Source organism: Archocentrus centrarchus, chromosome 16 (genome assembly GCF_007364275.1).
Source record: "Archocentrus centrarchus isolate MPI-CPG fArcCen1 chromosome 16, fArcCen1, whole genome shotgun sequence".
Lineage (NCBI taxonomy): Eukaryota > Metazoa > Chordata > Actinopteri > Cichliformes > Cichlidae > Archocentrus > Archocentrus centrarchus.
In genome coordinates, this window is record NC_044361.1 from 35004260 (window position 1) to 35029886 (window position 25627).

General features: G+C 43.8%; 1 protein-coding gene across 1 annotated transcript in view; it reads right to left on the reverse strand.

The window, feature by feature from the left end:
* Positions 1-1816: 1816 nt before the first annotated feature.
* The window catches only part of col6a4a (collagen, type VI, alpha 4a), an 84438-nt gene continuing 60627 nt past the window's right edge, over positions 1817-25627 (reverse strand). The window contains exons 19-42 of the mRNA XM_030749465.1: positions 23997-24050; positions 23524-23586; positions 22098-22163; positions 21545-21598; positions 18985-19020; positions 18834-18896; positions 18647-18709; positions 15866-15928; positions 15138-15200; positions 15012-15062; positions 14781-14816; positions 13068-13130; positions 12921-12983; positions 12578-12613; positions 12452-12488; positions 12329-12340; positions 10204-10697; positions 8472-8568; positions 7061-7702; positions 6257-6344; positions 5771-5976; positions 4785-4955; positions 4204-4251; positions 1817-3040 (exon numbers count right to left, since the gene is read on the reverse strand). Coding sequence (XP_030605325.1) covers positions 2865-3040; positions 4204-4251; positions 4785-4955; positions 5771-5976; positions 6257-6344; positions 7061-7702; positions 8472-8568; positions 10204-10697; positions 12329-12340; positions 12452-12488; positions 12578-12613; positions 12921-12983; positions 13068-13130; positions 14781-14816; positions 15012-15062; positions 15138-15200; positions 15866-15928; positions 18647-18709; positions 18834-18896; positions 18985-19020; positions 21545-21598; positions 22098-22163; positions 23524-23586; positions 23997-24050 — 2745 coding nt within the window. The 3' untranslated portion in view covers positions 1817-2864. The remainder of the gene's footprint in view (positions 3041-4203; positions 4252-4784; positions 4956-5770; positions 5977-6256; positions 6345-7060; positions 7703-8471; positions 8569-10203; positions 10698-12328; positions 12341-12451; positions 12489-12577; positions 12614-12920; positions 12984-13067; positions 13131-14780; positions 14817-15011; positions 15063-15137; positions 15201-15865; positions 15929-18646; positions 18710-18833; positions 18897-18984; positions 19021-21544; positions 21599-22097; positions 22164-23523; positions 23587-23996; positions 24051-25627) is intronic.

Genomic DNA, 25627 nt, shown 5'->3' on the forward strand with positions numbered 1-25627 from the left:
TCCATCTTTCAGTAAAAACTGAACTTTGGAGTCTTAATAATGTAATTTGATTTGATAAGTGGGGAATCTGATTTCAGCCCTCTAAGACTTATACATTTTAGTGCTGCTGTGAGAAGTATATTCAGCCATTTCCCCCCCGATAATCCCTCCATAGGATTCTTTGAAATGTCCTTTTTGAAAACTGCTTTAGCTTCAAATATTTCCCTCCAGAATGCACTGAGCTCAGGACACAGCCAGAAAATATGAGTATGGCTGGCAGCCTGACAGCTGCAGCTCCTCCAGCATGAACCTGAGCATCTTATTTCCGTCTTCTAAAGGATCTGATTATTGTTTTCCATTTGAACTCCACCATGTTTAAGAGTTTGTGACCAAATGTGCTCCAACACTCGTCTCCCTCCATTCATCATCTGCTGTAACCTCATTCATTTATGTTTCCCCTTTCTGCTTTATCTTTAGAGAGTTATATTCATATGTATATGAATATACATGTTCTCTGTTCCTCAATTATCTATTAGGAACCTTTCTATAGGTGTGGGGCTTACAGGTTGAGCCCACTCTGTGTCAGGGAGGTTCTTAATTGTATCTGGTATCTATAGAAGTATCTACAGAAATCTGATTGCCCTCTCTCTGACTGACTGTCACTGATTATTTTCTAAACCCAGTGTGGAGTTTGTCAGGTGTGAAGGACGTCATAAAGCCGATATTTATTAGCAGTGAGATTTGCTTCGGTAGCTTAAAACTGACTGTATCTTATTCCAAATTTTTAAATGTTTTTTCAGATTGCTGTTTCTTTAACAGTCTGTTAGTCCAGTGAATCCATATTACATTAAAAAGGCTCCAAATCAGAAATGATCCAGTCACATTATTTTGTTTTGTTTTGCATGCAGCACCTTTGTTGTGTTTATTAACGCACAGACTGAAGGGGAGATGAACGCAGGCTGGAGCTTGCAGTGCAGCTGCGCGGACGTTTGTGTGTCTGCTCGAACCGTGAATGATGATGGACACGTTAACATCTCTGAATGCGCCTTCAAACAGCGCCATTAAAGAGGATTGAGTCTGCTCATCTCCAGCTCCTAATTTTTGATTCTACTGGAGCAGCTTTGCATGATTCAAAGTTCAGAATAATCCTCCTTTACCTCACACCGGGCCTCCCTTCATCCTCTGTCTGAAACAAGCTCTTTTAGCTCCTCCTACTTTGCCCCTCACCGACAGCAGGTGGGATACCTGGCTTCTGTGCCGCGATGGCCTTATAAGGATATCCCCTCCCTCTGACATCATAAGAGTTGAAAATGATGAGCTTTGGGCTCACGTGTTGGTTCTGTTACACAAATACATCAAATTTATCTTTAATGTTACTGTAATGCTGCAGAGGAGTCTGTGTGTAGAGACAGTCCCCACGTTAAGCAGAACACTGGAATGATGTAACGTGTTGGATCACAGCTGCTGCAGCAGCTGGATTTGGTTCACGTGGTTTTTCAGGCAGCTGGAACTTGGCAGCACTGAAAGGATGAATCTCCTGGTCGGCCGGAGCCTGCACAGATTTCCTCCCTAACAAGCAGTTCATGGACATGCTTGTTAGGTTAGCTGGTGACTGTGTGCGTGTGTGTATGTGTGTGATTGTGTTAGCCCTGCATAAGTGTACCCAGATTTATTTGTTTTGTAGCTTTAGCTGAAAAGTTTGTCCTTCACTTTACATCACAGGATTTCAAAGCATGTTGCTGCTTTTTTAACAGAAGACACACCACACACACACTCACACACACACACTGCAGTGGCCTGCGGCTCCTTACACAAAGGAAATTAGACCAAACTTGTAATCATTTTATTTTCTTAAACCATCGTTTGTGTCTGACAGCTGCTGAGTTACAGTTATATGAGATCCACGAGTCCTATCTTTAAAAAAAGATTTATGAGATACATTTAAATTCTGTACCAGATTTTTTAAAGCTGTATCAGGTTTATGGAAAATAACTTCTTGATAATACAAACACTTTTTAATATCAGCTTCTCTGCTGTAATTCCTTCAAACATTCAATTCAAGTCTTAAGCTTGTTTTTGCATCAGCACCACCTGATTTACAGAAGTAGCACCTGATTGGAAGGGCAGTGTGTGAGGAGTCGGTCATGCTGCAGAGCTGAGCTGTGAGGGGGAAACAGAAGGTGCTCAGGAGGGAAACCTACGGAGGCCCTGAAAGGTCACAGCAAGGATTTTTGTGTTACCTCACAATAACTGTGATACAGCATTGTGTCATTCTGGAGTCCCACAGACCGCAGCTCCTTAGAGCATTTTTAATGTATCTGACCTGCACTGTAGCTGCTGTGTGGCTCATTGTACTGACAGTAAGTGACCCAACATGTGAAAACCAAAGTCCTACAATTTTATTTTTCACTTTTTTTTTATATTTTCTAAAATTTGAAAACTTCTGGACTAAGGAGGAGAGAAAAAAAAACAGTGAAAGAAGCAGCAAATGCATCCTGTAAAACTGCAGAGCAGCCGACCAGCTGTTTCAGATCTGAGAAGGATCAGAAGAAATATTGTGAGGCAACACAAACCTTACTGTGCATTTATGTTATTGTGACCTTTCTGGGACTCTGCAGAAATCAAACATACATGTAAAAGGATAAAAAACGAAGGCGACTCTGGTGACAGATGACCGAAAAGCAGTTCTGCTGGCAGCTGCTAACGTTCAACCAGCTGAAGGCAGAAACTGAAGGCAGAAACTGAAGGCAGAAACTCGTCAGCGGTGGAAGTGTCCCACAGGAAATGCTGTGAAGAATTCATCAAGTTGCCTCGGCAGCTCTCCTTGCAGTTTTCTAAAGTTTTTCTCGTGTGTCTGGTCTTCAGCAGTGATTCCCTCTTCCTCCTCATCTACTCTTCATCAGACACAGGTTCTCACACTCCTCCTGCGTCACGAAGCGATTCATGTTGCCGCCACAGCCACCGTACCAGAAGCGAGCGCACGCCTTCTGTTTGGTGTCAAAGAACCACATCATGGTGTAGTTCTCACAGTCGCCCTGGTCCTGGGGGAGGAAACAGGCGTCTGGAGGGAGACAGGAGGACGTTAGAGTGGTTTACTTTAAACACCTGAAACATCTTCATGCTCTAACAGTGTTTTAATGCACAGACATGGAGCTGTCACGGAGCTCATACAGACTTGGAAACTTCTTCTTCCAGCTGCTCCCTTTAAGGGTCACCACAGAGGATCACCTGACCCCTCTCAGCCCATCCCTGCATCCTCTTCTTTAACACCAGCCCTCTGCATGTCCTCCTTCACTGCATCCATGAATCCCTCATCTGCACATGTCCAAACCATATACCTCCTAACATGCCTTCCTCCTCTCCTCTTCTCTTGGCCAACAGCACCGGAGGCAGTTGTTGACCCGAGCCACGACCAATCTGGTATGGAAATCTAATTCTTTATAAACCACATATTTCATTTGACTTGGGCACCAGGAGTGCACGGCCAATAACAGAGACATTTGTTTATGTTTTGGTGGTTTGTGTGAATTGGGACCTGAACCTCTGCTCTAAGAGGTCACAGCGACTCACAGTGTTTGTGATGTGGCACCAGGTTGGCCCCCACCCACTCCAGGCCAATAAAACTACAGCTGTTCTCTCCGTCTGTCACCTCCGAGTTCAGCAGATCTCTGACCTCCATCAGACACACTGAACCTCATCTGCTGACTGCAGTGACACGATTGCTTCAGTGCACACATTAGTTACACTTTAGTTCCTGCTCTCTGCGGCCTGACCTTTGAACCCTGCCGTCTCTGCGGGAGATCCACAGCAAACAGGTAACTTTAGTAGAACCATCAGAACACGTTAGTGCAGAGAACTAATGGCTCCACGGTTTTTGTTGGCCCTGAATCTTAAACAGCTGAACTCGACTACAAGGCTTCCCAGCTTGGAGCTGATCGTGGTTTCACAAAGCAGCTGGGCACAGCTGTAACTTCCCGCTGGGATAAATCAAGTATTTCTTTGTTGGCTTCTTCATTATTAATATCTATTTATCTGCTTTACATTTAATGGCATATAAATTCATTTTTTTTGTGTGACTTATTGGTAAATCATGTGGTTCCTTGGAAGAACTGAAGGAACTCTTCAGCAGAACGCTAACAGACGCAGTGTTCCCAGCTGATGGAGGAAAACAGGTAAGGACACCTGCTTGCTCCTTTAGACCAATCACCATCATGCAGTCCTTACCTTCAGAGCCAACGCTGGGAGGCAGTGTCTTCAGCACGACGTTCGGATCTGTGAGAGACGACACAGTCGGAATAATGTCAGAGATTTCAGCCTCTGAGTGTTCACTGTGAAGTCTAAAAGTCTAAAGAGGACTTGTTGCAGTTCTCTGGGCTCCGAGAACATCTGAGTCATTTGATGTGAAAACAGAAACCTCATTTCTCCTGACTTCACTTTTTTATTCTCAAGCCTTTTCTATCCCACAGCACCATGTACACTATATTATCAGCTATAGGAAAAGGCAACACCACTTTTAAACCAAGCAAGTTTTTATTGTAGCGTCTTTGCCTTACAATATAAAGCACCTTGAGGTGTCTGACTGTTGTGATTTGACGCTGTACCAATAAAATTAAATAGAACTCTGTAGTTATTAAAAGCAGGAAGTTCAAGAAAAACTAAAACAAAGTTTGAGTGAGGACAGGAAAAAAACAGTGTTAACGTTATTAAGAGAGAAAATCTTAGTAAAAAGACAACACACGGAGGTTAGTGGCTCCACAGAGACGTGGACAGGCTCAGTTTGTGGTCTGTGTGCAGTCTGGACTTACGGTGGTTGCCACATGTCCGGACACATTCATATTCCGTGCTAAAACGGTTAGCGTTACCGCCGCAGCCGCCATACCAGAAGGGAGAGCATGCACCGATGTTTGTGTCAAAGAACCAAGCTTTGACATATTTCTTACACTGGGTGCCGATATCAGCTGCCAGCTGACACCGGGCTGAAAGCAGAACACACACATTTATGACAAACTAACAGGTCCGGGCGGCGGCTCCAGCACAGCTCTGACTGTTTGATCTGAAGCTTCAGTCAGACGACAAAGACTGTTCATAAAAGACAGACGTAGCTTTAAACCTGCAGTCCCTTTAATGACCAGCAGGGGGAGACTCAGAAGAAGTCTGATTATATAGAAGTCTTTGAGAACGTGAGCCTCCTGGTCTCCTGATCTCTGAGCCCAGTCAACACTGTCCTGATGAGTTTATGGTCTCAGTTGCTGTTTTCAGGTCTGACTGAATACAACATGACATTATCCATCATGGCTGACAAACTTGCAACTCCTTCTACCCCAAGCTCCTCAAAATGATAATTGCCTCCTTCTAAAGTTACTTCTACTGCCTCTGAAAGCACGTAGGCAGAGCCTAAATATACATAACACACGCCAGTGGCTACGTCCATCGTTTCTGTACAGTCTTTGGCTGAGAGCCTCTGCTTATGGAGACCACATGCAGTCACACACACCGTCACAGTGTGCAGTACAACAAAGAGATGAGGTTAAAGACATGAAAACACACACGACACGTAACTACTGAAAGGGAGGTAAAACATGCAGTCAGCTGCCAGAAGGAGCAGCTGTAAAACATTCACGCTGGATAACTGCAACACTGAAGAATATGGATAAAACGAGGAGGATCTGTAAACGTTTATGCTCTTCTAAGGGCCCATATCACAGACAGGATCACAGAGGGAATAATTTATCCCTGTGAGGTGCAATCCTGTCTGAATGGAGCCAATAAATAAGGTTTTGTAGGATTTTACCTTTAACAGCAACAGTAGGCTTGTGCCGTGTGTGCGGGCTACCGTTGAAGCGGCTCTCAGTGATGGATGCCTGGCCATTTCCTCTGGTCAGGGTCTCAGTGATGTCCAGCTGCCCCGTCTGAATCAGTCCTTGCGTCTGCTCCTGAAAGTTCTCCTCCACCTCCACCTCCTCTCCAAACATGTCCTCCACCTGTGCAAAGTCCTGACTGAACGCAGCGGCCCACATGTGTGGAGTTATGATTAGTTTAGGTTGTGTTAATCATGCAATCTGCACTACATTCACTTCAGAGGGGCCTAAATGATGCTGATCCTTTCTTATTCCAGAGTGTAGCAGCTCCCTGGTGCACACAAACATGTCTTGAAATTTATCTTGCTTGCCCAATAACAGATTTCAGAAGCTGCAAACGGTTTCGTTTTAGCTAAAAACCACATGATCAGGATTAAGGTGAAACACTGGTTTGTGATTGTGCAGACAGTTTGATTTACCCTGTATTGAATGTTTGTTCTCCTTCTTGGCCACCCAGCTGATCACATGTCCGTTTTAAAGAAGGAGGAGGATATGAGTTGATTCCCCCTGAAATAATCACATGACAAAAGCACCGATGGTAAAATATTCACTATGTTGCCAAAAATATTCGTCCATCTGCCTTCACACACGACCATTCTTAACCCACAGGGTTAAATATGATGTCGGCCCACCCTTTGCAGCTATAGGTCTTCAATATTGAACCTTTTCACAATATTCTAATTTTCTGAGATACTGAATTTGGGGTTTTCATTAGTTGTCAGTTATAATCATCAAAACATTTGAAATATATCAGTCTGTGTGTAATTAATGAATACAATATACAAGTTTCACTTTTTGAATGGAATCACTGAAATAAATCAACTTTTTCATGATATTCTAATTTTATGACCAGCACCTGTAATCCCACTAACAGCTGACTGTGAATATTTAGCGGTGAGCAGATTTCACAACTGGTGTATTTTGGTATGTAGTGTATTTTGGAGAAAGTCTGCAGTAAAAATGAGATAGAAACGGTTAGCTTAACTGTTAACTGATGATTGAGGTGAACGTGTTTGAGCCGATGCATGAACAGTGAGTTGGAATGAACGGATAAGCACCGAAAAAGAGAAAGTAAAATCTGAAATTCTAAAACTTAAACATAAAGCACTTAATGAGTTGCATCAGGTGTTCCAGTGAACCAGCACACCTGTTTTTAATGTTCACTATGCTTTTACTGCAGCAGACCAACGTTACAGACGGGAAAAGTCTGAGTCTGCTCTTACTGTTGAGGGCGGAGAGGAAGACTCTGATGAAGCGCTGGGCGTAGCCCTGCTCGTCGGCCTTCAGCCTGCTGACTCGGATCAGGTGCTGCTGTATCGGCATGCTGGCCAGCTCCTCCACCTGCGTCTGGTTGTAACGATCACCTACAGCCACCACAAACAGTGCCACCCCTTCACACTTGGCCTTCTGGGAGATGTAGTGCAGCTTGGCCTGGTCCGTGTAGGCCGTCTTGGTGCCCACCACAGTCAGGACAGCCTTCTTCCTGCGTGGCTGGCCGGGCTTCAGCAGCACCTCCCTCAGGGCGTAGTCCAGCGTCTGTCCCAGTGTTGAAGAACCACTCTGCTGCTGCATGTTCTGGGCCATGTGTCTCTTCATCAGGTCGATGTTCTGGTAGGTCTGCAGACCAAACTCTGTCTTGGTGCTCTGTTGGACTAGACCTACTCGGGCCTTGTTGTCCTCTCGGCGGGGCTGAGGACTCACAGCCAGCTGCTCCAGCACAGAGCTCAGCAGCTGCTGGCCACCAGTGTACTCGTCGGCCTGCATCTCCCTGGAGCTGTCCAGCACCATGACCAGGTCCACATCCACCTGCTGAGGCCTGATAGCCTCCTGGATGAAGTTGCATTCCTCTGAACGCTTGCAGGGGTCTGAAGAAACAGAAAGAAAGATTGATGGTGATGATAGGATGGTACAAAAACTACATGTGAACTGCTTAATGTTGGGTTTGTGCACATCAGCTCCTGGAGTACTCTGACAGGAACTAGGATGCTGTGGCACTGAAATGTAAGCATTTAGAATAAGCACTAACTTCAGTTATTATTAGCTCGGCTGTCTCGACAGAAAATTTAACGTTGACGTCGAGAACAACGTGACCTGGGATGTTCAAATTCACACCACAGATGCAGCGACTAAAAATCTCGGACAAGAGACTCGCCGACCATGACCTGAAGGTAAAGGTGAGAGGTCAAATTCCCCAAAAAGTTTAATGCTGGCCATAACTGGGTTCAAAGGTCAACAGGAAACACAGCGGCCACCGTCTGGTCTGCTACTGGAATAAAGAAGCTCAGAATCATCCTGAGGATCAGCTGAATGCTGTCCTCCCAAACAGTACATACACCAACATGTACACACAGGCCAATACAAAAAAAAGAAGGCCCAACACCATTATGTCATTTATTTTGCACTGTGGACGTTCAACCCCCAACTACCAAAAATATGTTCTTTGGCAAAAGCAGTGAAAGTTTGGAACACAAAGGTCACTGTGCTCCAGTAGTGTCTCAGTTTTCATTTACAAGAACTGAGTGTGTATTTGTTTCAGGATATTCTGTTGATCTCACCACTTTCAATGATAAAAAAAATGAATGAAACTTAAAAATTTGACATACATATTAGTGCAGGATTTAAAACGATGCTCACCATAACAGATCGCACAGTTCTTGACGCTCTTGAGGTCATTGGCCTGCTCCTGCGGCCTCCGCAGAATCGTGAAGACGAAGTTTCTTGAGTCGTCAACCTGGCAGGAAACAGCAGCCATCGTTAAACAGAGCTCCGAATGTGAGAGAAACTAGATTAGATTAAAAATAAATCTACTTATTAAACAGCATTACTGTAGAAGTATAATTTTCAGACACAGCTGCAGTTTTTTATACACTGACAGTTTCTGGCAGCGGTCAGTGATGTAATCTGAACTGAGCTGGAATGAAGCTGTGTGTTTCAGAGCCAAACAGGAAGACCTTATTGCTGGCAGATAAAAGAGGCTCAGAGTGAAGGTCATCTCAGTTTGAGTTGAAGCATCAGCTTCCTCAGCTTCCTGAACGCCATGTTTGAGTTTCTCTGACATTGAGACCTGATCCAGATGTTCCCCTGATGCTGTGATGTGTAAAAGAGCTGAATGCAAGCAGAGAAGTCCCTGCTTGTCTAGTTTGACCAAACAAACGTTAGTGGAGTAACTCAGTTTGTTCTCTTGGCTACAATGCAAAGACCTAACAGCACACTCCAGCAGAAGGTCTGTAGTGTCCAAGGAAGGTGGTACATCAAGCCATTAGCAAGACCAGGAATATGTTTGCGTTCATTTCCCAACAGTCACAGGGTTGTGCTCTGAGTGGGGTTGCGTCTACCCCACTCAGTCAGCGAGGAGTTCTACTGTAATATTCACAGGAGAATCTACCATTGTGCACCAGACAAGAGCAACTGGCTTCCTACAACTTTGTCATTAATTAGCGTTTGGAGACGATGATGAAGATTTGCCAAGAACCCATCTGATTAGGGGAAGGGGCACAGAAGTGATTCCAGCCAACCTCTTCTAACAACTCCTGTTCTCCAGAGACTCCAGAGAGTTTTGATGAGTGCTTGCTGCATCAGTCACTGTACATGCACTGTGACATTAGCAGAGATCTGTCTATACGGACTGATGTCTTCTCCTTAATTGCTTGGTGTTGGTGCAGAGAACCTTAAAAAGCAATAGGAGATGTAACGATATAAAGTTACAATAATGGATTTCTCCTCCTCATCTTTTCCCTCCGAGTTTTGAGCCTTTTGGAAAATTTATGAACTGTGAGAAAACACCTTCTCAGAGACACTCGCCACTTGATCGTCATTTTCCTTATGCGCCAATCAGATGCATCATCTGTGAAAACCACACCAAGCACACTCCAAACCAGCAGTAATGACGTTCCTCATCATCTCCAAGCAAAAGGTTGACAGAGATAGATAAATTAGGCTTTACTCAAGAACTTCAACTGGCAGTTTTCAAAGTAAAGGAGCAGCACTTCTATTTCAAGGTATCCTTGAACGTCTCCTCATGCCATCTCCAAGACTTCCTCTAGAGGAAACACAGCTACTTCAGTTTAGGAGCTGGTTCTTTACAGACAGGTTTGTCTTCTGGCTCAGCTCCCTCTTCATGCTTCCTGCTGACACTACTCCACCTTTTGGATTTACTCAGTTGTCCACTTTCAGCAGGCATTTGGAAAATAGCTGCATTTAAATCAAATTTGATCTGAGATACCTTTGGGCCTGTGCTAACATCCCGCTTGCTTCCTGCTTCGAATTTCAGGTAAAACAGTTTGTCTGAAGAGACCGACCACTGACGACTGAAGCTGTCAACATCTGGATTAAAAAAGTCTGGTAGCTCTTGCTAAATGAAACTTACCTCCATTGCTCGAATAATATCGGGAGCGTTCCTCAGAGAGATGACTGCTGGGACAATGTTGAGGGCCCGGTACTCCATCATGGCAGTTACAATGTCAACAACCCCATCTGTTGGCCCATTAGAAAAGAAGACGGCCACCTTCCTTGTCATCATCCCTGATCGGACTCGTTTGAAGATGTTCTGACCCACAAAGCGCATGGTGGCGCCCAGGTGGCGTTTGTTGGATGTCCTCTCCTGCCCGATGCCCCTCACAGCTTCTATCAGCTGTGACTTGCGGCTGTGGTCCTGGAAGCGGATCAGGTACTTGGTGTAGGTGTTGTATCCCACCACAGCGACTCGAGCGCCACGCGGACAGTTGCTCTCAGTGATGCTGATGTCCTCCAGCAGGTAGAGGAGGGCGGAGCGCTGCCTCTCGAAGGCTGCCGGGGTCACATCATCAGACATGTCCAGGCCAAACACCAGCTCAGTGGGGTAGGCCGGACACTCTGACTGACCTAAACAACAAAGGAGAGCTTGTGTTAACTTTTTAGCATCCATCAGGTCATCAGTGAACTGGCTGGTGTCAAGTTCAGAGCTGCATGTTTATACAGACTTTATACAAGTTCAGTGTATCTAAAGGGAATTCTGACAACAGAAAAACTGTGAAGCCAAAACATATCTACGAGAGATGATCTGAAAGGTTACATTTTCTAATTACAGAAACCTTTGGTGGCTTAAATGCTGCATGACCCCTGCTTAAGTGGTTCCCAGGTGATCTGGTGGAAGTTAAGAGTCTAAGGTGAGCAGAGAAGTCACACCAGCATTATCAAAGGGAAGCCACCAGTTTATTCCACATGAATATCTGCTCTTTGTGAACTTCAGATTTGAAATTTGCTTTTCAGTTTGTGCCACTTGCAGCTGTGAGGCCAAAGCGATGAACCTTAGCTCTGTGGATCAGACAGCTTTAAATACATCTCAGGAAAATTTATTAAACAGTCACACCCTGATTCACCATGATTGATTCATGCTGTTGGACAAAAATACAATATTAATTAAAAATAGGTTGCTTGGTTTAAGGCTTTGCACTCTTGGTTGCCATGATGATGCCTCTTCACTTTCTCCACACAAAATAGATGTTTCTTAATATAACATAGTCCCTAATGAAATGCATCATTCACAGCTTGGTGCTCATCCACATGAGAGAAAACAAAATGCAAACACAAAAAGTTTTTCTTCATGAACGGCAGAGAGGCCGGGCTGTTATCACGTCTCTGTGTACAATCAGAAGAACTGCAGCAAAAACAGATGTTTCACCACATCACAAATGTACACCAATCTTCATGTTTCCAGTGTTTTCTCTGTCCTGATAATAAAATCAGATTTTGTCAGATTTCTTTGTACTTATATGTTCCCCACCAAGCATGGGCATCATTCCTCACAAGCACATAGGGCTGTCCCTCTGCAGACTTCCAGGAGTTGGCCAAGCAGGAGAAAGTTGGCTCAAATGGCTCATTTGAGGGAGCGGGGCTGCTCTACAGCTACTCTAGTGGTGTGCAACAGAGCCGTAAATGAGCAGAAGTGTCTGCTTCCATTACAGAGACCTCCTGGGTGGGGAGGGTTCAGAGGTGATCGTTGCGGTGTTTGAAAAACCCTGAGGGTTGAAAATATTCACAGCTGTTCTGCCAATATTTACAACATAGACAGTCATCAAGACTCATCCAAACATCTGCACCGCAAACCCAGATGTCTCTGCTTTGAGCCAAAGGCATGACTCTGTAAACGGTCAGAAAAGGAGATTTTTATCATCCTGATGATTAGGAAAGTCTTTTTTTGGTTGTTAAACCAGATTTGTGGCTTTCGGAAAGTTTCACAGCTCTAACACACTAACAGCAGCAGTAAATTAATCACATCAAAATCACAGAGATAAAAACCAGGATTATATATAACTTTAATTAATTCATAACTTTAATAAACTTTCGGACTCAATGTGGATGTTTGGATGTCAAACAAAACCACTGCAGCGAATCAAACGCTAATACCGAGGCACGTCCATCGTTGATATCCAGTCTGTGGATATGCTTTCACTCAGCAGAGGTCGTGAACTGTACTCACATCGTTACCTGACTGCTAAGATGGAGATACGTACCAGTGGAGCAAGCTGCATGAAGAAAAGAGAAAAAACAAGCAAAGACCAGAGTTTAGAGCAGCTCGGGCTTCATCTGCTGAGAGACTGTGAGGAGTTTCACTGATGGACTAAATGAGCTCTTACCACAGTTGTCTCTGATGTAGGTGATCAGCTGACACTCCTGAGCCAAAAGAACAGACTCGTGTGTAAACACAGAGTTGCATTAATGTTTCTTTAATGTGGGTGAAGTCAGGTTTAAGGTGAACTTACAGTCATGCCTTTGCCTCCAGGAGAACCTCGCGGGCCCTGTGAACAGTATTTGATATTTTACTAACATAAGAGATAAGATAAAACTTTAATGATCACATGACGGGGAAATTTGTGCATTACAGCAGCTCAGTGCAAAGAAGTAGGATGAATAAAACAAATGATTTAATTTCTAAACTGGAGATTTGGGGTCATATCTTCACAAAACTTTTCCAAACTCAGAGAAGCTCCGACTCAGAGCAGAAGACCAGAAATTCTGCCCTTTAGCTGAGCTGAAGAAGCCATTTGTATAAATAAAGAGAATGTCACAGACAACACGGCACAGTCTGGATTATCTCCCACTCACCCTGTGTCCTGGATATCCTGGTTCTCCAGAAACTCCCGACTCTCCCGGCAGGCCAGAGTTACCCTGCGTCGGCCACATTCAGAAACAAACGTCATCGACCAACTTAGAGAGCCAGTTTTTAAAATGATTTCAGCAGTGAACACTCACCCCTCGGCCTCGGTTCCCTTTCCGTCCTGGGTATCCTTTCAGTCCCGGCAGACCGTCCTCACCCTGAACAAAAAGGAAACATCACAGCTCATGATTAATGCATGTCTGACACATCCAAACACTATCCCTCAGCTAAACAGCAGATTGCTTTTTGAGCCCTCAGCGCTCCCTGACCACATCAGTCCTTTCAAGAATAAATAAGAGCCTGTGTTTTTTCAGTATGCTTCTTATCACAGGCCTCCAAAAGCTTCTGGACAAACGCCAGTGAGCAAAACTTAAATTATGCTGGAAAAATGTTTATTTATTAACGCAGCCTGCCTTTGATGGATCCACATGAGATGCAGGCATTTTATCCCAAACATCCTGAATCATGGCTCAGAGAGCTTGGCTTTGCTCTTCTTTGAGCTCTCTGTGTATGAATTTGTAAAATGACAGTTAAAAATGCAAAGTGTGTGGGCAACCTCCACTAAAGTGTTCTTGAACATCTAACAGCCGCCAAGACATCAGATATTTCCGTTTCTTGCTGCTAGCATTCCTGCCTGAGAATCTAAAGCTTTCTTCCAGCGTGGCAGTTTTTCCACTTCTGGAGATTTTTCAGTGTAATCCTGGAACTGTCGTGCTGAACCTCACAGGACCAACAGATCTGACTCGTCTGAGCCACAAAAACATACCGAAAGCAGCGTGAGTGAGGCCGCCTGATGTTCACACGTTGCTCATTGTTAGCTGCTCAGTACAAATGATGTGAGAAGACAGAAAGGCTGTGCCATCACTTACTTTCAGAGCAAACCATAGAGCCAGGCCAGTGCACATTAGTCATGTAACTGCACCTACTTCACTTTCTTTGTATTGCAATAAAAGCAACTAACAAGTTTATGTATTTTTTTGGCTATGAGGACTTTTGAAATAATCCAGGTGGTTGGGTTTAATCACAGCAGAAATCTGTAGTTTGACACCAAACTCACTTTATTGTTTGTGATTTCTGTACATGCAGCATTTTCCTCGTCCAACACATGAACGAAATAAATATGGAAACGAGGTTTGAGGAAAAAACTAGGGAAGTGAAGATGGAAATTATTACATACAGTACCAGTTTGAACACATTGTGTGTCCAAACTTTCAATTGGTACTGTATATTTATAGTTTATATTCAATAAATTAATAAATAATATGAAAAATGAAAGATAATAAAGAAACAAACATTAGGAGCAAATTAAAAGCTAGTTTAATTAGAAATATTGATTTATTTCATATTTCATAAATTACTGAATTCTGCTGAATTCATTAGATTTGATCTTGTACATGTCAGTCAGGCAAGAGAAGCAGGATAAAAGAGCCTCCATTTAAATAATAAATACATATTTGATGCATTTATTGGTGCCTTAATTTGTTTCATTTGGTCATTTTTTTTCTTTTTTAAATTCTGCCAATTTCTGGTGTTTGTGCAGATGTTATTGCACTCGTGTGTGTCTCTCTGATCCTCGACGTCACACTGAGAGCTGAGCTGACTGAAGATGTTTTTAGATGTTGGATTTCTTTCTCTGGCCAATGTCAAAATATTCCAGCAACACTTTAACTTCCTTCTCAGTCTCATGTTTCGAGTCCAAACTGATATCTGATGCTAAATGTTCCAGGCTGCCTTCATTTCCTCTTTGTTTTTACTGAGCTTAATGTGGCAGCGAGGCTGGATTTTATTTGATTTGAGAGCACACTCACCCGAAGACCAGGGTAGCCAGGGAAACCAGGATCTCCCTGCACAGAGGCAGTAAGATATGATTATTACAGTAACAATTTTTATTGATATTAAACAGAATGTCCTCACTTCATTAAACAGATAATCAGAAGAAGATGGGTGGATGGATTTTCAGCCTCGTCTGCCTTCAGCAGAGTCAGAGAAGAGGATTACTACATGAATGTTTTTATAAAGATCACTGAGGCCAGCTTTACCTTTGCACCTCGAGGTCCTGCAGGTCCATAACCATCTCGACCGTCCTGGCCCTGAAACAGAGCGCAGACAGAGTCACTGAGGTTTAAACTGTTCATCTGAACACAGCAGCCATTTCAGCTCCTTACCGGCATTCCTCTGGGTCCCTGCCGTCCTGGAGCCCCATTTTCCCCGGGATCTCCTGGTTGACCCTTCAACAACAACAACAACAACAATTAGCCTGACATGGTGACTAAAGTTCATTTCTGCCTTCATACCAACTATGCCTTCGTTACAGAACAAGCATGGGAGGGACTGGAGAAGAGAAATGAGAAGAGGCAGAATGTCACTATATGCAGATGATACTATCATCTTACAGTCAGTGGATGCAGATCAATAACCAGGCTAGCTCAGGTTAGCTGATAACTCAACCTTCTTTTCCAAATATGGTTACTTCTGGTTCCCAAAAACTAATGTGGCAGCAGGCAAAACACAAAACTCCCAAAAGTCCAAAATAAGTGGATGACATTGCAGTGGCCATGCCCACTTTTTATTCATATAGAGTGTATGGATCATCTCCCCACCTTCAGGCCCTGTTGGATGGAAACTATGGAGGGTGTAGTCTGTCAGCAGGGACACTTGCAAAACAAGCAGCTGATGTGCTGTTTTCCTATTTTTAAGCAATTTTAGCATGTTCCAAAGATTCTCAGCTGAGCCATATTTCATCTGTTATCCGACCTCTCAACTTATTTATCAGCTGCCTTCATAAATGTGACCACTGTGGGGCAACATAGGAATAATCAGTTTTTGACCTGATCTGATCTAAATCTGTGGTGCTTTATCAGAGGTTAAATGATGGGACGATGATGTCACACACCTTCGGTCCAGTATCACCGATTCGTCCAGGTGATCCCAGGCTTCCAACCGGTCCAGGTGCACCCTGCAGGAAAAATCAACAGACACAAGCAGCGGAGTGAGAGTAGCACACAGTTCTTCTTTATCTGATTGTCCCTGAATGCATCAAACTGCACAGACAGATAAATCCCTGCACAGCATCACCTTTACTGCAGTCTGTCTAAACAGGCGAAGGGTAAATAGGGACAATGCTGTGAGCTGTGAAGTGATAAACCTGAGCGGCTATCAGGATCTTTATGGGGAGCTCCTGTTGGTACTAAATCTGTGCTAAACAGCTCCTCAGTGACTTTTTATGAGCAGCAGATTGTCTCTGAGCTCTAAAGAGGAAAAGGATTTTATAACAGCAGCTCAGTACCGACTGTGGTTGTTTAAAGAGCTCAAGATTCAAATCTTATTTAGACTGAGACACTCAGTTTTTTCAAATAGCGGGAAACTTAAACCTGAAGCTAACTTAAGAGAAACAGATGTTTGAGGTTCAAAGTAGCTCTGGGCCATGGCTGAACTCGACTTGGACCTCAACACGTTGTTGCTCACCAACAGATTCAGAGAAAATATGAAATCTGCTGCTGTTTCAGGGCCAAACAATAAAAGTCCTTGAGCTTTGGAGCCAAAAACAGCCTCCATGCATGCCATTCATAAAGATTCAGTTAACCCCAAACTCAAATGTATCTGCTCTGCTGTCCATGCTTTACAGAGGAAGGCTGCAGACATGTCTGCCTCTCTGCAGTGAAACAGCCTTGAAGAGCTCAAAGCACCAAAAAATACACTTGAAAACTCAACAGCTATGGTTACACACAGAAAAATATTTTAAAATAATTTTTATTGTATTGTGTTTGCATTTTTCTGCCATCTATATGTGGCACTCTCAGTCCTCTGTACCTGCCAGAGCAGGTGTTCCTTCAGCTGAGCTCGAACGTTGGGGGATGTATATGCTGAAAGAAAATAGTTTCCATATAAAACTGCTCACAACAAGGGTTGTAGATTATTTTTTAGTAAATGGGTCATGACTTCTGTGAACAGACATTGCGTAATTAATTTTCCATCATGCTGTAATGAGCAATGCAGCCTCTAGGGGGCACAAGCAGCACTTGGGACCATTCATTCTTGTTGGCAGTAATTTTATGTCCTCATTTGGTTCGTTGGAAAGAATCCCAAAGAAATTTGCTCTAATCAGATCTAAACGATGTCTATGAAGAGCTCATAAACAGAATGAAATGGAGGGCAGTGTGTGTGTGTGTGTGTGTGTGTGTGTGTGTGTGTCTGAAATACAATTCCAACTTGTAACAAATAAAAGAAATACAACTTGATTTTCTTAAGATGAGCAGGTTCTAACCTCCCAGCCAGAACAGACAGCAGCAGCAGCTTCAGGAAAGAACAACAGCAGCCTGCAGACACATGGGGCCCAGATGCTGGCAGCAGCAGCAGCAGCGATATCGACTGTCAGATTCTCAGGATTTATGAAACCCAGTGATGAAGGCGTCAAATGTGACAACCACAAAATGAGCCCACAGCAAAATGAGCCCACCCTCATTCAACTGAGCCTTAATGATGATGAAGAAATCAAAACCTCAGCATCTCCTGAGACTCACAAAGGAGGCTGTGGTTTTGGAAATCAGCACTTTTTTGTTGCATCTCCCGACTCTTCAGCTTTCAGTAATGTATTTATTAATGGGCAGACTCACATTGCATTTTCAGTCAGAAATCTTTCTGTGCTTGATGGGAGCAGACTCTACAGCCCAATCTTTAGGGTCAGGGTCTAAAGAGAACGTGAGGCTTCAGCAGCCTCGGGTCAAACCAACTTCTTTCAAAGGTCTTTAACACACATTCGGGCTTATTTTTCTGCAAATCACATTCAAACTGTCAGCCTGAGGCTCCATGTTTCTACAACAAAGCCAGGAAGAGCGAAAATAAACCCTGTAGGACAGCTTTTCTGTACTTTGCATCAGTCAGGTGTGAATTATTGAACCAATATGGATCCTAAAGATGTTTGAGAGTAACCACTGGCTCTGAAGACGGCAGATTGATGCTCCACCACCAGCAGCAGCAGCAGCAGCAGCAGCAGCAGTGGGGGGCCCTGACTTTAGATCTTTTATGTTTTCAACGTCATGAATGAACATTCAGGCCCGAAACATGAAATATTCCCATCGTGAATCATCTGCAGATTGATTTAAGAGCCACTGCACATCCAACAGTATGTGGACACAGCAACTTTTCAGCAATATGTTGCCATATAGCTTCATTTTAAATAGATGGCTGCAGGAAGAAGCTTCTGCACTGTTCAGGCTCTCATTTCCATCTGCAGTCATTTACATTTGGTGGTGTGGGTCTGCTCCTCTGGAGCGCTGCAGAGCGTTGGCGATGTGCGACTTCGCTCTGTACAGCAGATCTTGATAACGAGGAAGGAAGAAATTTCACAGCTGGACTTGTTGTGGCGTCCTGTTACAGCACCAGGCCAGAGATCAGTGAGCTCTTTAGAACAACCTGTTCGTTCAAAGATGTTCATAAGGCAGACTGCACAGCTCGGGGCTGCATTTATGCACCTGTGGGAATGGCACTGAACACACCTGAAGTCAAAGGTGTGGCCCAGGACTTTGGTCCATAAGGTGTGTGTTGCTGAGCAGCTGTGAGAATCACCTGAGAATCAGCCTAATGAGAACAAAGCGGATGCAGCTACAGCCAGCTGGCTACATTAAGGCATGTCCGGATTTTGGGGATTTCTTTTTTCAACAGGTGACAAACTCACCTGAGGTCCGTGAAGGCCAGGGCTGCCTCTCGGCCCAGGCTGACCTCCGACCCCTCTGGGACCCTGCAGAGACAAAGGCTCAGTTGAGGACAGTGCTTTGAAACATGTCTCTGTTGGCAGCAGCATTTTCCAAAATAATGGAACACAAATGCTCCTTTAAATTTGTGAACCTGCCCTGATGTCTCACCTGTGCACCAGGAGCACCTGGGACACCTTCTACTCCTTGATCTCCAGGCGGTCCAGATGCACCCTGCAGAAAACACACACACAAGGTTTAAAATGTGTGCTTGTGCAGCTTTAAGCACCAGCAAACTTTCAGACTGTTGTTCATCTCCTACCTTCTCACCCGGAGGCCCTCGTCTTCCATTTGGACCCTGAGCAGCAGAGAAATCACTGATATCAGATCAATAATTTACCAGCTGTTACAGCATTATTAAGCTCTAATTTAAGACATAACAGATAATTTGGCAGTGACACTATAGAGTAAAGGAGGAAACATTCGCAATCTGTGATCCAGGCCTTCCTGTTTCTGCCTCAGTGGATCATGGGATATACACCACTAAAAAGAATTTAAGGAACACATCAAGTCTCAATGGAAAAACTTCAAGCTGGATATCTTTTAATTCATTTATTTAACCCTTATTTATACAGGTAGTCCAACTGAAACCTGCTTCAAACAAGCATAGAAACAATAAACTAGTGAAGTGAGAGAGCTGCAAGTTCTTCTTTATTCCATGAAGACGGGGCAGAAAAGGAAAACGCCTTCCTTACGAGCTCTGTTTGAGCTGATGGAACAATGAATGTAATAAAGTCTTGAGATGGTAGATTATGACTAAACCGCTTACACAACATGTAATCTGATAAATAAGAAGGAACCAGCAGCAGATTTATAGATAAAATAATACAGTGAGCCATCCTGCGTGAGGCCAGTCAACCAGTGGAAGTACAATGGTGTGTCAGAGGCTCACAGTTAGAACTCTTAATGCCTAAACTGTGAAAAGCAAATTCTGGTATTCTATGGAAAATGTCAATTGGGCTCCAAAGTGCCGGGCAGTGAGCACAATTCAATTCAATTTTATTCAATTTTATTTATATAGCGCCAAATCACAACAAACTGTCGCCTCAAGGCGCTTTGTATTGTGGGTAAAGACCCTACAATAATACAGAGAAAACCCAACAGTCAAAATGACCCCCTATGAGCAGCACTTGGCGACAGTGGAAAGGAAAAACTCCCTTTTAACAGGAAGAAACCTCCATCAGAACCAGGCTCAGGGAGGGGCAGTCATCTGCTGTGACCGGTTGGGCTGAGGGGAGAGAAAGACATGCTGTGGAAGAGAGCCAGAGATTAATATCAATTATTGATTAAATGCAGAGTGGAGTATAAACAAAGTAAATAAGGTGAATGAGAAACAGTGCATTATGTGAACCCCCCAGCAGACTAGGCCTATAGCAGCATAACTAAGGGATGGTTCAGGGTCACCTGATCCAAGCTGGGAGCTGGTTCCACAGAAGAGGCGCCTGAAAGCTGAAGGCTCTGCCTCCCATTCTACTCTTAAGTATCCGAGGAACCACAAGTAAGCCAGCAGTCTGAGAGCGAAGTGCTCTGTTGGGGTGATATGGTACTATGAGGTCTTTGAGATAAGATGGTGCCTGATTATTCAAGACCTTGTATGTGAGGAGAAGAATTTTAAATTCTATTCTAGATTTAACAGGGAGCCAATGAAGAGAAGCCAGTATGGGAGAAATCTGCTCTCTCTTTCTGGTCCCTGTCAGTACTCTAGCTGCAGCATTTTGGATCAGCTGAAGGCTTTTCAGGAAGCTTTTAGGACAGCCTGATAATAATGAATTACAATAGTCCAGCCTAGAAGTAATAAATGCATGAATTAGCTTTTCAGCATCACTCTGAGAAAGGATGTTTCTAATTTTAGAAATATTGCGCAAATGCAAAAAAGCGGTCCTACATATTTGTTTAATATGTGCATTGAAGGACAAATCCTGGTCAAAAATGACTCCAAGGCCCACTAGAGAATGTCAGGCCCTCAGGCCATCCTCATGAAATCTGTTTCTGATTGTTTGGTCAAAGACATTCATTTTGTAGCTCTGGCAGTGCTCATCCTGTTCCTCCTTGGACAAAGGAACAGATTCAGGTCCTGCTGATGGGTTAAAGACCTTCTACAGCCCTGTCCAGCTCTCCTAGAGTAGCTGCCTCTCTCCTGGAATCTCCTCCATGCTCTTAAGACTGTGCTGGGAGACACAGCAAACCTTCTGGCAATGGCATATAATGATGTGCTGTCCTGTGCAACCGCTGTAGGGTCGAGGTATATGCTACCAGTAGTGACACAGTAGTGACCTAACCAAATATAAAACTAGTGAAACAAACAGTCAGAAAAGATGAGGAGGGAAAATATCAGAGGCCTCCACCTGTAAAACATTCCTGTTTTGGGGGTTCTCTCAGTGTTGCAGCAAAGCAGCAAAGTTTGATAAGAACATGAATTCTGTACGATATAACACGTTTAAATGTCTCATGTTGGACTTGTGGTTCAGCGGTATTGCATGAGAGTACAGCCTTGCACTATTTTAACTTTGGCTCATATCTCTGCAACACAGCACACAGACATCTTGTTTCTTCATTTTAGAAGGTTTTATACTTGTTAAAAAGGTGATTTTACAACAAATTACTAATAATCCTGGAAATGCTTTCATAATTAAAATGGATCTGACCTTAATGAGTGACAATCTGAGTCTGGGTTGTTAAAATATCTTAAGGTATTTATGTTGCTTTTATGCTGCTCTCATTACTTCCTCTGTGATCATCGAGCAGCTTTCAGAAACACTCCTGTGGTGCAGAGCTCATCATACTGCATGCTGATGACACCAAATGAAAGTAGAGAAGCTCACCGGGTTTCCAACGACTCCACCCTCACCGGCCAGGCCGTCCTGCCCGGGTGTGCCCTGTTGATTTGAACACATCACATTTCAGTACAATGATACAGGACAACGCACAAAAACTCTTTTTTTAAAGACGTGTACACAGCAGGAATCTGTAATAAGAAAACCTGAACTGAACTGCTACAAAGCTTCTGAGCTTTTATTACATGATGGGATTCATGAATTCATGTTTTATTTTGAAATTGCATATTTTCCTAGACATCAGGGAAATGAGGTCATTTCCAAACAGAACGTCACCAAGTTGCACTGAAACAGAAAAAGAGGAGCAACGTAATTTACTATAATTTATCCTCCACAGCTTTCTGTCTTGTTGCACGTCAGATGCAACAGATACAAGAGGCTCTGCAGATGCTTTCTACTCAGACTTCTCCTTCAGAGCCTCAAGTATCTGGAGGAGATGTGATGACACAGCAGGAAACAGCTGGTGCTGTGACTGTCACGCTCTGCTGCTCTTCATCACCGCTTCAATCTGAACAGGTATCCAGCCTGTGATGTGCCTCACCGGTAGTCCGGGGTTTCCTGGGCTTCCTTTAGCTCCCGGGGAGGTGTTATCGGCACCTGATTCTCCCTGTCACACAAAACACAAACGCACAGATTAAACTCAGAGACAAACAGCTTCCAGCTGTGTTTAACTCACTCCAACATTTATTAATAACTTTCTGTGACTGCAAACAGCACATTCAAAGCTTCTCATGCTAAATTTAAGATCCCTCAGTTGCTTTGAATTAGGCGTGATAACTGCTTCCCGTGGTTTGGCTGCAGCTCTTCCTGCCTTATGTCTTCATGAAATGCTGAGCCTGAATCCAGCAATGAGGCTTGAGATGAGGAGGAAGAGGATGACATTTTATTAAGATGCCAGTCGTGTTGTCTCTTTCCTTTGTGTTTTTGCTCCTCTGGTGACGGGGACATCTTCTCAGATGATAAAACACAAGTCTGCTGCTTCATATCGCGAGTCTGAAGGTGCAGACATGAATTTGAATGTCCCCCCACAGCCTGTGAACACCTGTGAGCTTCTCTGCTTTAGCGTGCTGCGTATGCGTAGAATGTGATTTAGTTGGAAGGGAGACGTCTTCCCCAACCGCTGTATTCAAATATGGCGGGGCGACACGGCGGCTTCCACAAACCTGCGCCTGCTCCTTTGGTTTTTAACATATTCATTATAAGTTTCTGAGAATGCATCAGTTTGTTGGAAGACCTAATTACACACAAATGTATATTTATGAGTTCAACATCCTTTTTTTTCCTCCATTAAATAACATCAAAAACTACTGACTTTAAGATGTTAGACCTTACTAGCTGAGTCCTTTTTATTTTTGGATGAATGAATTTGTGGTCTTTTAGGATTTTAAGGATCCTGCAGAAGACTGCAGAGTGAGGAGAGGTCTACTTTCACTGTGACGAGTTTGTAAAATTCAGAAACAGATAGATCTGAAACGTGCAGGTGTGGTCATTTCCCTTCAGTCGAAACACTGAGACTCTGTCAGGGAGGAGCTCCCAGACTCAGCTGCCCTGTACTGCACAGCGCTAACATCTAACATCTCCTCAAAGGAGCGTCTCTAACAGAAGGAACTCTGCTGTCCTGGATTTTGCATGTTTTCCTGGCTCTCATCTCTCCCCAACACTCCACTAACACAACAAACAACATTTCACAATCATAATGGTAATTTTTACCATCTGCTTTTTATGCATATTTTTCACCGCTGGTTAATACATTCCTGTTTGAGCAACTTCCTGTGAACAGATTTCTGGGTTTCTGCTGTTTGACCACAGTTTGTTAATAAAAATGGAGACATTAAAGTTCAAAGCTTTGCTTCATTAAATACGGGAAATAAGAGCAAGAAAAGGAAGAGAACGGAGGAGCAGAAAAGACAAGAGGGAGAAGACCCTGAAGGACAGACAGACGGTTCTGTTTGGAGGCTGACACTCACCGGATCTCCTCTCAGTCCTCGTTGTCCTTTCACCCCCTGGTCCCCGCGGATACCTGGGATACCCTGAGGGGGACAGTTCAGCTCGTGAAACAAACCAGCCAGAGGTCGGAGGTTAACACCCTCCCCAACCCTAACCATACACTAATGGCTAAAAAGGTAATAACAGCTCTGAAGTTTTAGTCCACAAAGTTCACAAACTTATTTAACTTGAAGTACTGTGTGTTTTTAGAAAGAGTAAATAATAGCAACATTGAAGGCTAATTAATGATTTTAAAATATGTACAACAAGTAGAAATCCTTTGCTTGATGAAAATGGAACAAAGGGAATACTTGTATAATAACATCTGCCTGCTCTGAAGCAGGGATGTAGAAGGGCTTCGAACCCCTCCTGAGCCTGTCACAGTGTTCACTGATGTACACGGTGACTGCGTTTATTAAAAACAGAGATTTTTGTGTTTGTTTTGGTTTTTTACCCAGTCTCCAGGGTGGCCTCTCTCTCCTCGAGCTCCATCCTGTCCCTTCACTCCCTGCAAACACACAACCAGGAACACTCTTTAAGTGTGGAAAATCCCTCCAATCAGCTCCCTTCCTGAACACGCCTGCTCATTTCCTCTTTGATGAAGAAATGAGCTAATGCACGTGAACATCGAAGGACGCCTCTCCCTGATGTTAGAGTGAGAATCAAATTTTAATGTAGCAGAGAAATTTTAGATCATCACTGACTCTTTGCTTCATGGTGTCACGCTCTAAGCTCTCATTTTTCTATTAATATCATCAACATCACACTGTTGGCTCTTAGAAGCAAAAAAAAAGCTCATCATATATCAAATTTTAATGTTATTGGCTTTTAAGGTAACGTATTTTAAGCAGCAATAAAGCTCAGCAGGAATGAGAGCTGGCCCAGCAGAGCAGAGCTCGGTTCGTCCTCTGTCTGAAACAAGGCGTTTTAGCTCCTCCCCCTTTTACGCCACCTCCTTCTGATTGATATGATCATATTAGGGATATTTCCCTGATATGGCATATGGATTCACGTGTTTAGAGCAGTGTGCAGCCTGAGCTCGCAGGGATGACTGACCTCATTATTTCTGACAGGAAAAGCAGCACACTGACATCTTCAGTGAACAGCTGTAAGAGACTGTTTATATCACTTTCTTCTTCACTGAGCCTCAGTGTAATGCGGTCTGTTTCCTGTCTCCCTCTCACAGTTACCACTGTGAGCCTTTGCTCCTCTGTGTGCAGAGGATGGAGCTATCAGGTTACTGGACAGCAGCTCACTGAGATGCTCATACAGCGGTGTTTCTGGTGCAGTTTTTTAGGATATTTGCAGCTGAAGACTTTAGCATGACTGAGGGACATGCACTGATAATCTGTGGCTCCTCTGATCCTACTTTGGAATAAGAGTGTGTGTGGAAACAAGTAGCAGGAGGCCAGTGTTCAAGGTTTCAAATGGTTTTCTTTAATGGACCATATGGATGTGCACAAACACAGTTTTGAGTGTTTCCTACTGAAGTAAATGCTGTTCCTGATGGCAGCAGGGTGAGGGGCGGGTGTGCATGTATTAATATACAAACTCTGTGGTGAGAGCAGTAATCAGCTGTCTCTTTCTCTGGATGGACTCTAACTCTTGGACTGCCGCTGGTAGTCCTGAACTCCGTGTAGTGGAGTTCTCCCCTTGCTGCAGGTTCTGGTTACCTTCCAGTTCACGCTCCACAACAAAACCAGGACTACCAACCCCAGCTGCACCCCAAGAGGGTGGTGCTGGAGTTAACGGCTGGAGAGGCAGCTGACTGGTGTGAGCACCACCCTGCCTGCAGGGCACACGGGAAGGCTCTGAGAAGGCACCATCACAATTAAAGTGAGTGGACTGGCATGTTATTTTCTTGAGTAGATAAAAGACTAAAAAATACACACTTAGTAACACAAATGATTGTAATATAATTGCTATCGTGAACCTTGGTATCCTGCTGATTGTAATGATTTACTTTAGCTTTGGTTTAGGGAAGAACGTGCAAGATCAGTCTCACTGTTCCCACTGACACTGATGACTCTGAGATGCCAAGTAATAATAATTTAGCAAACATCAATAAATCATTGGTGTTGGAAG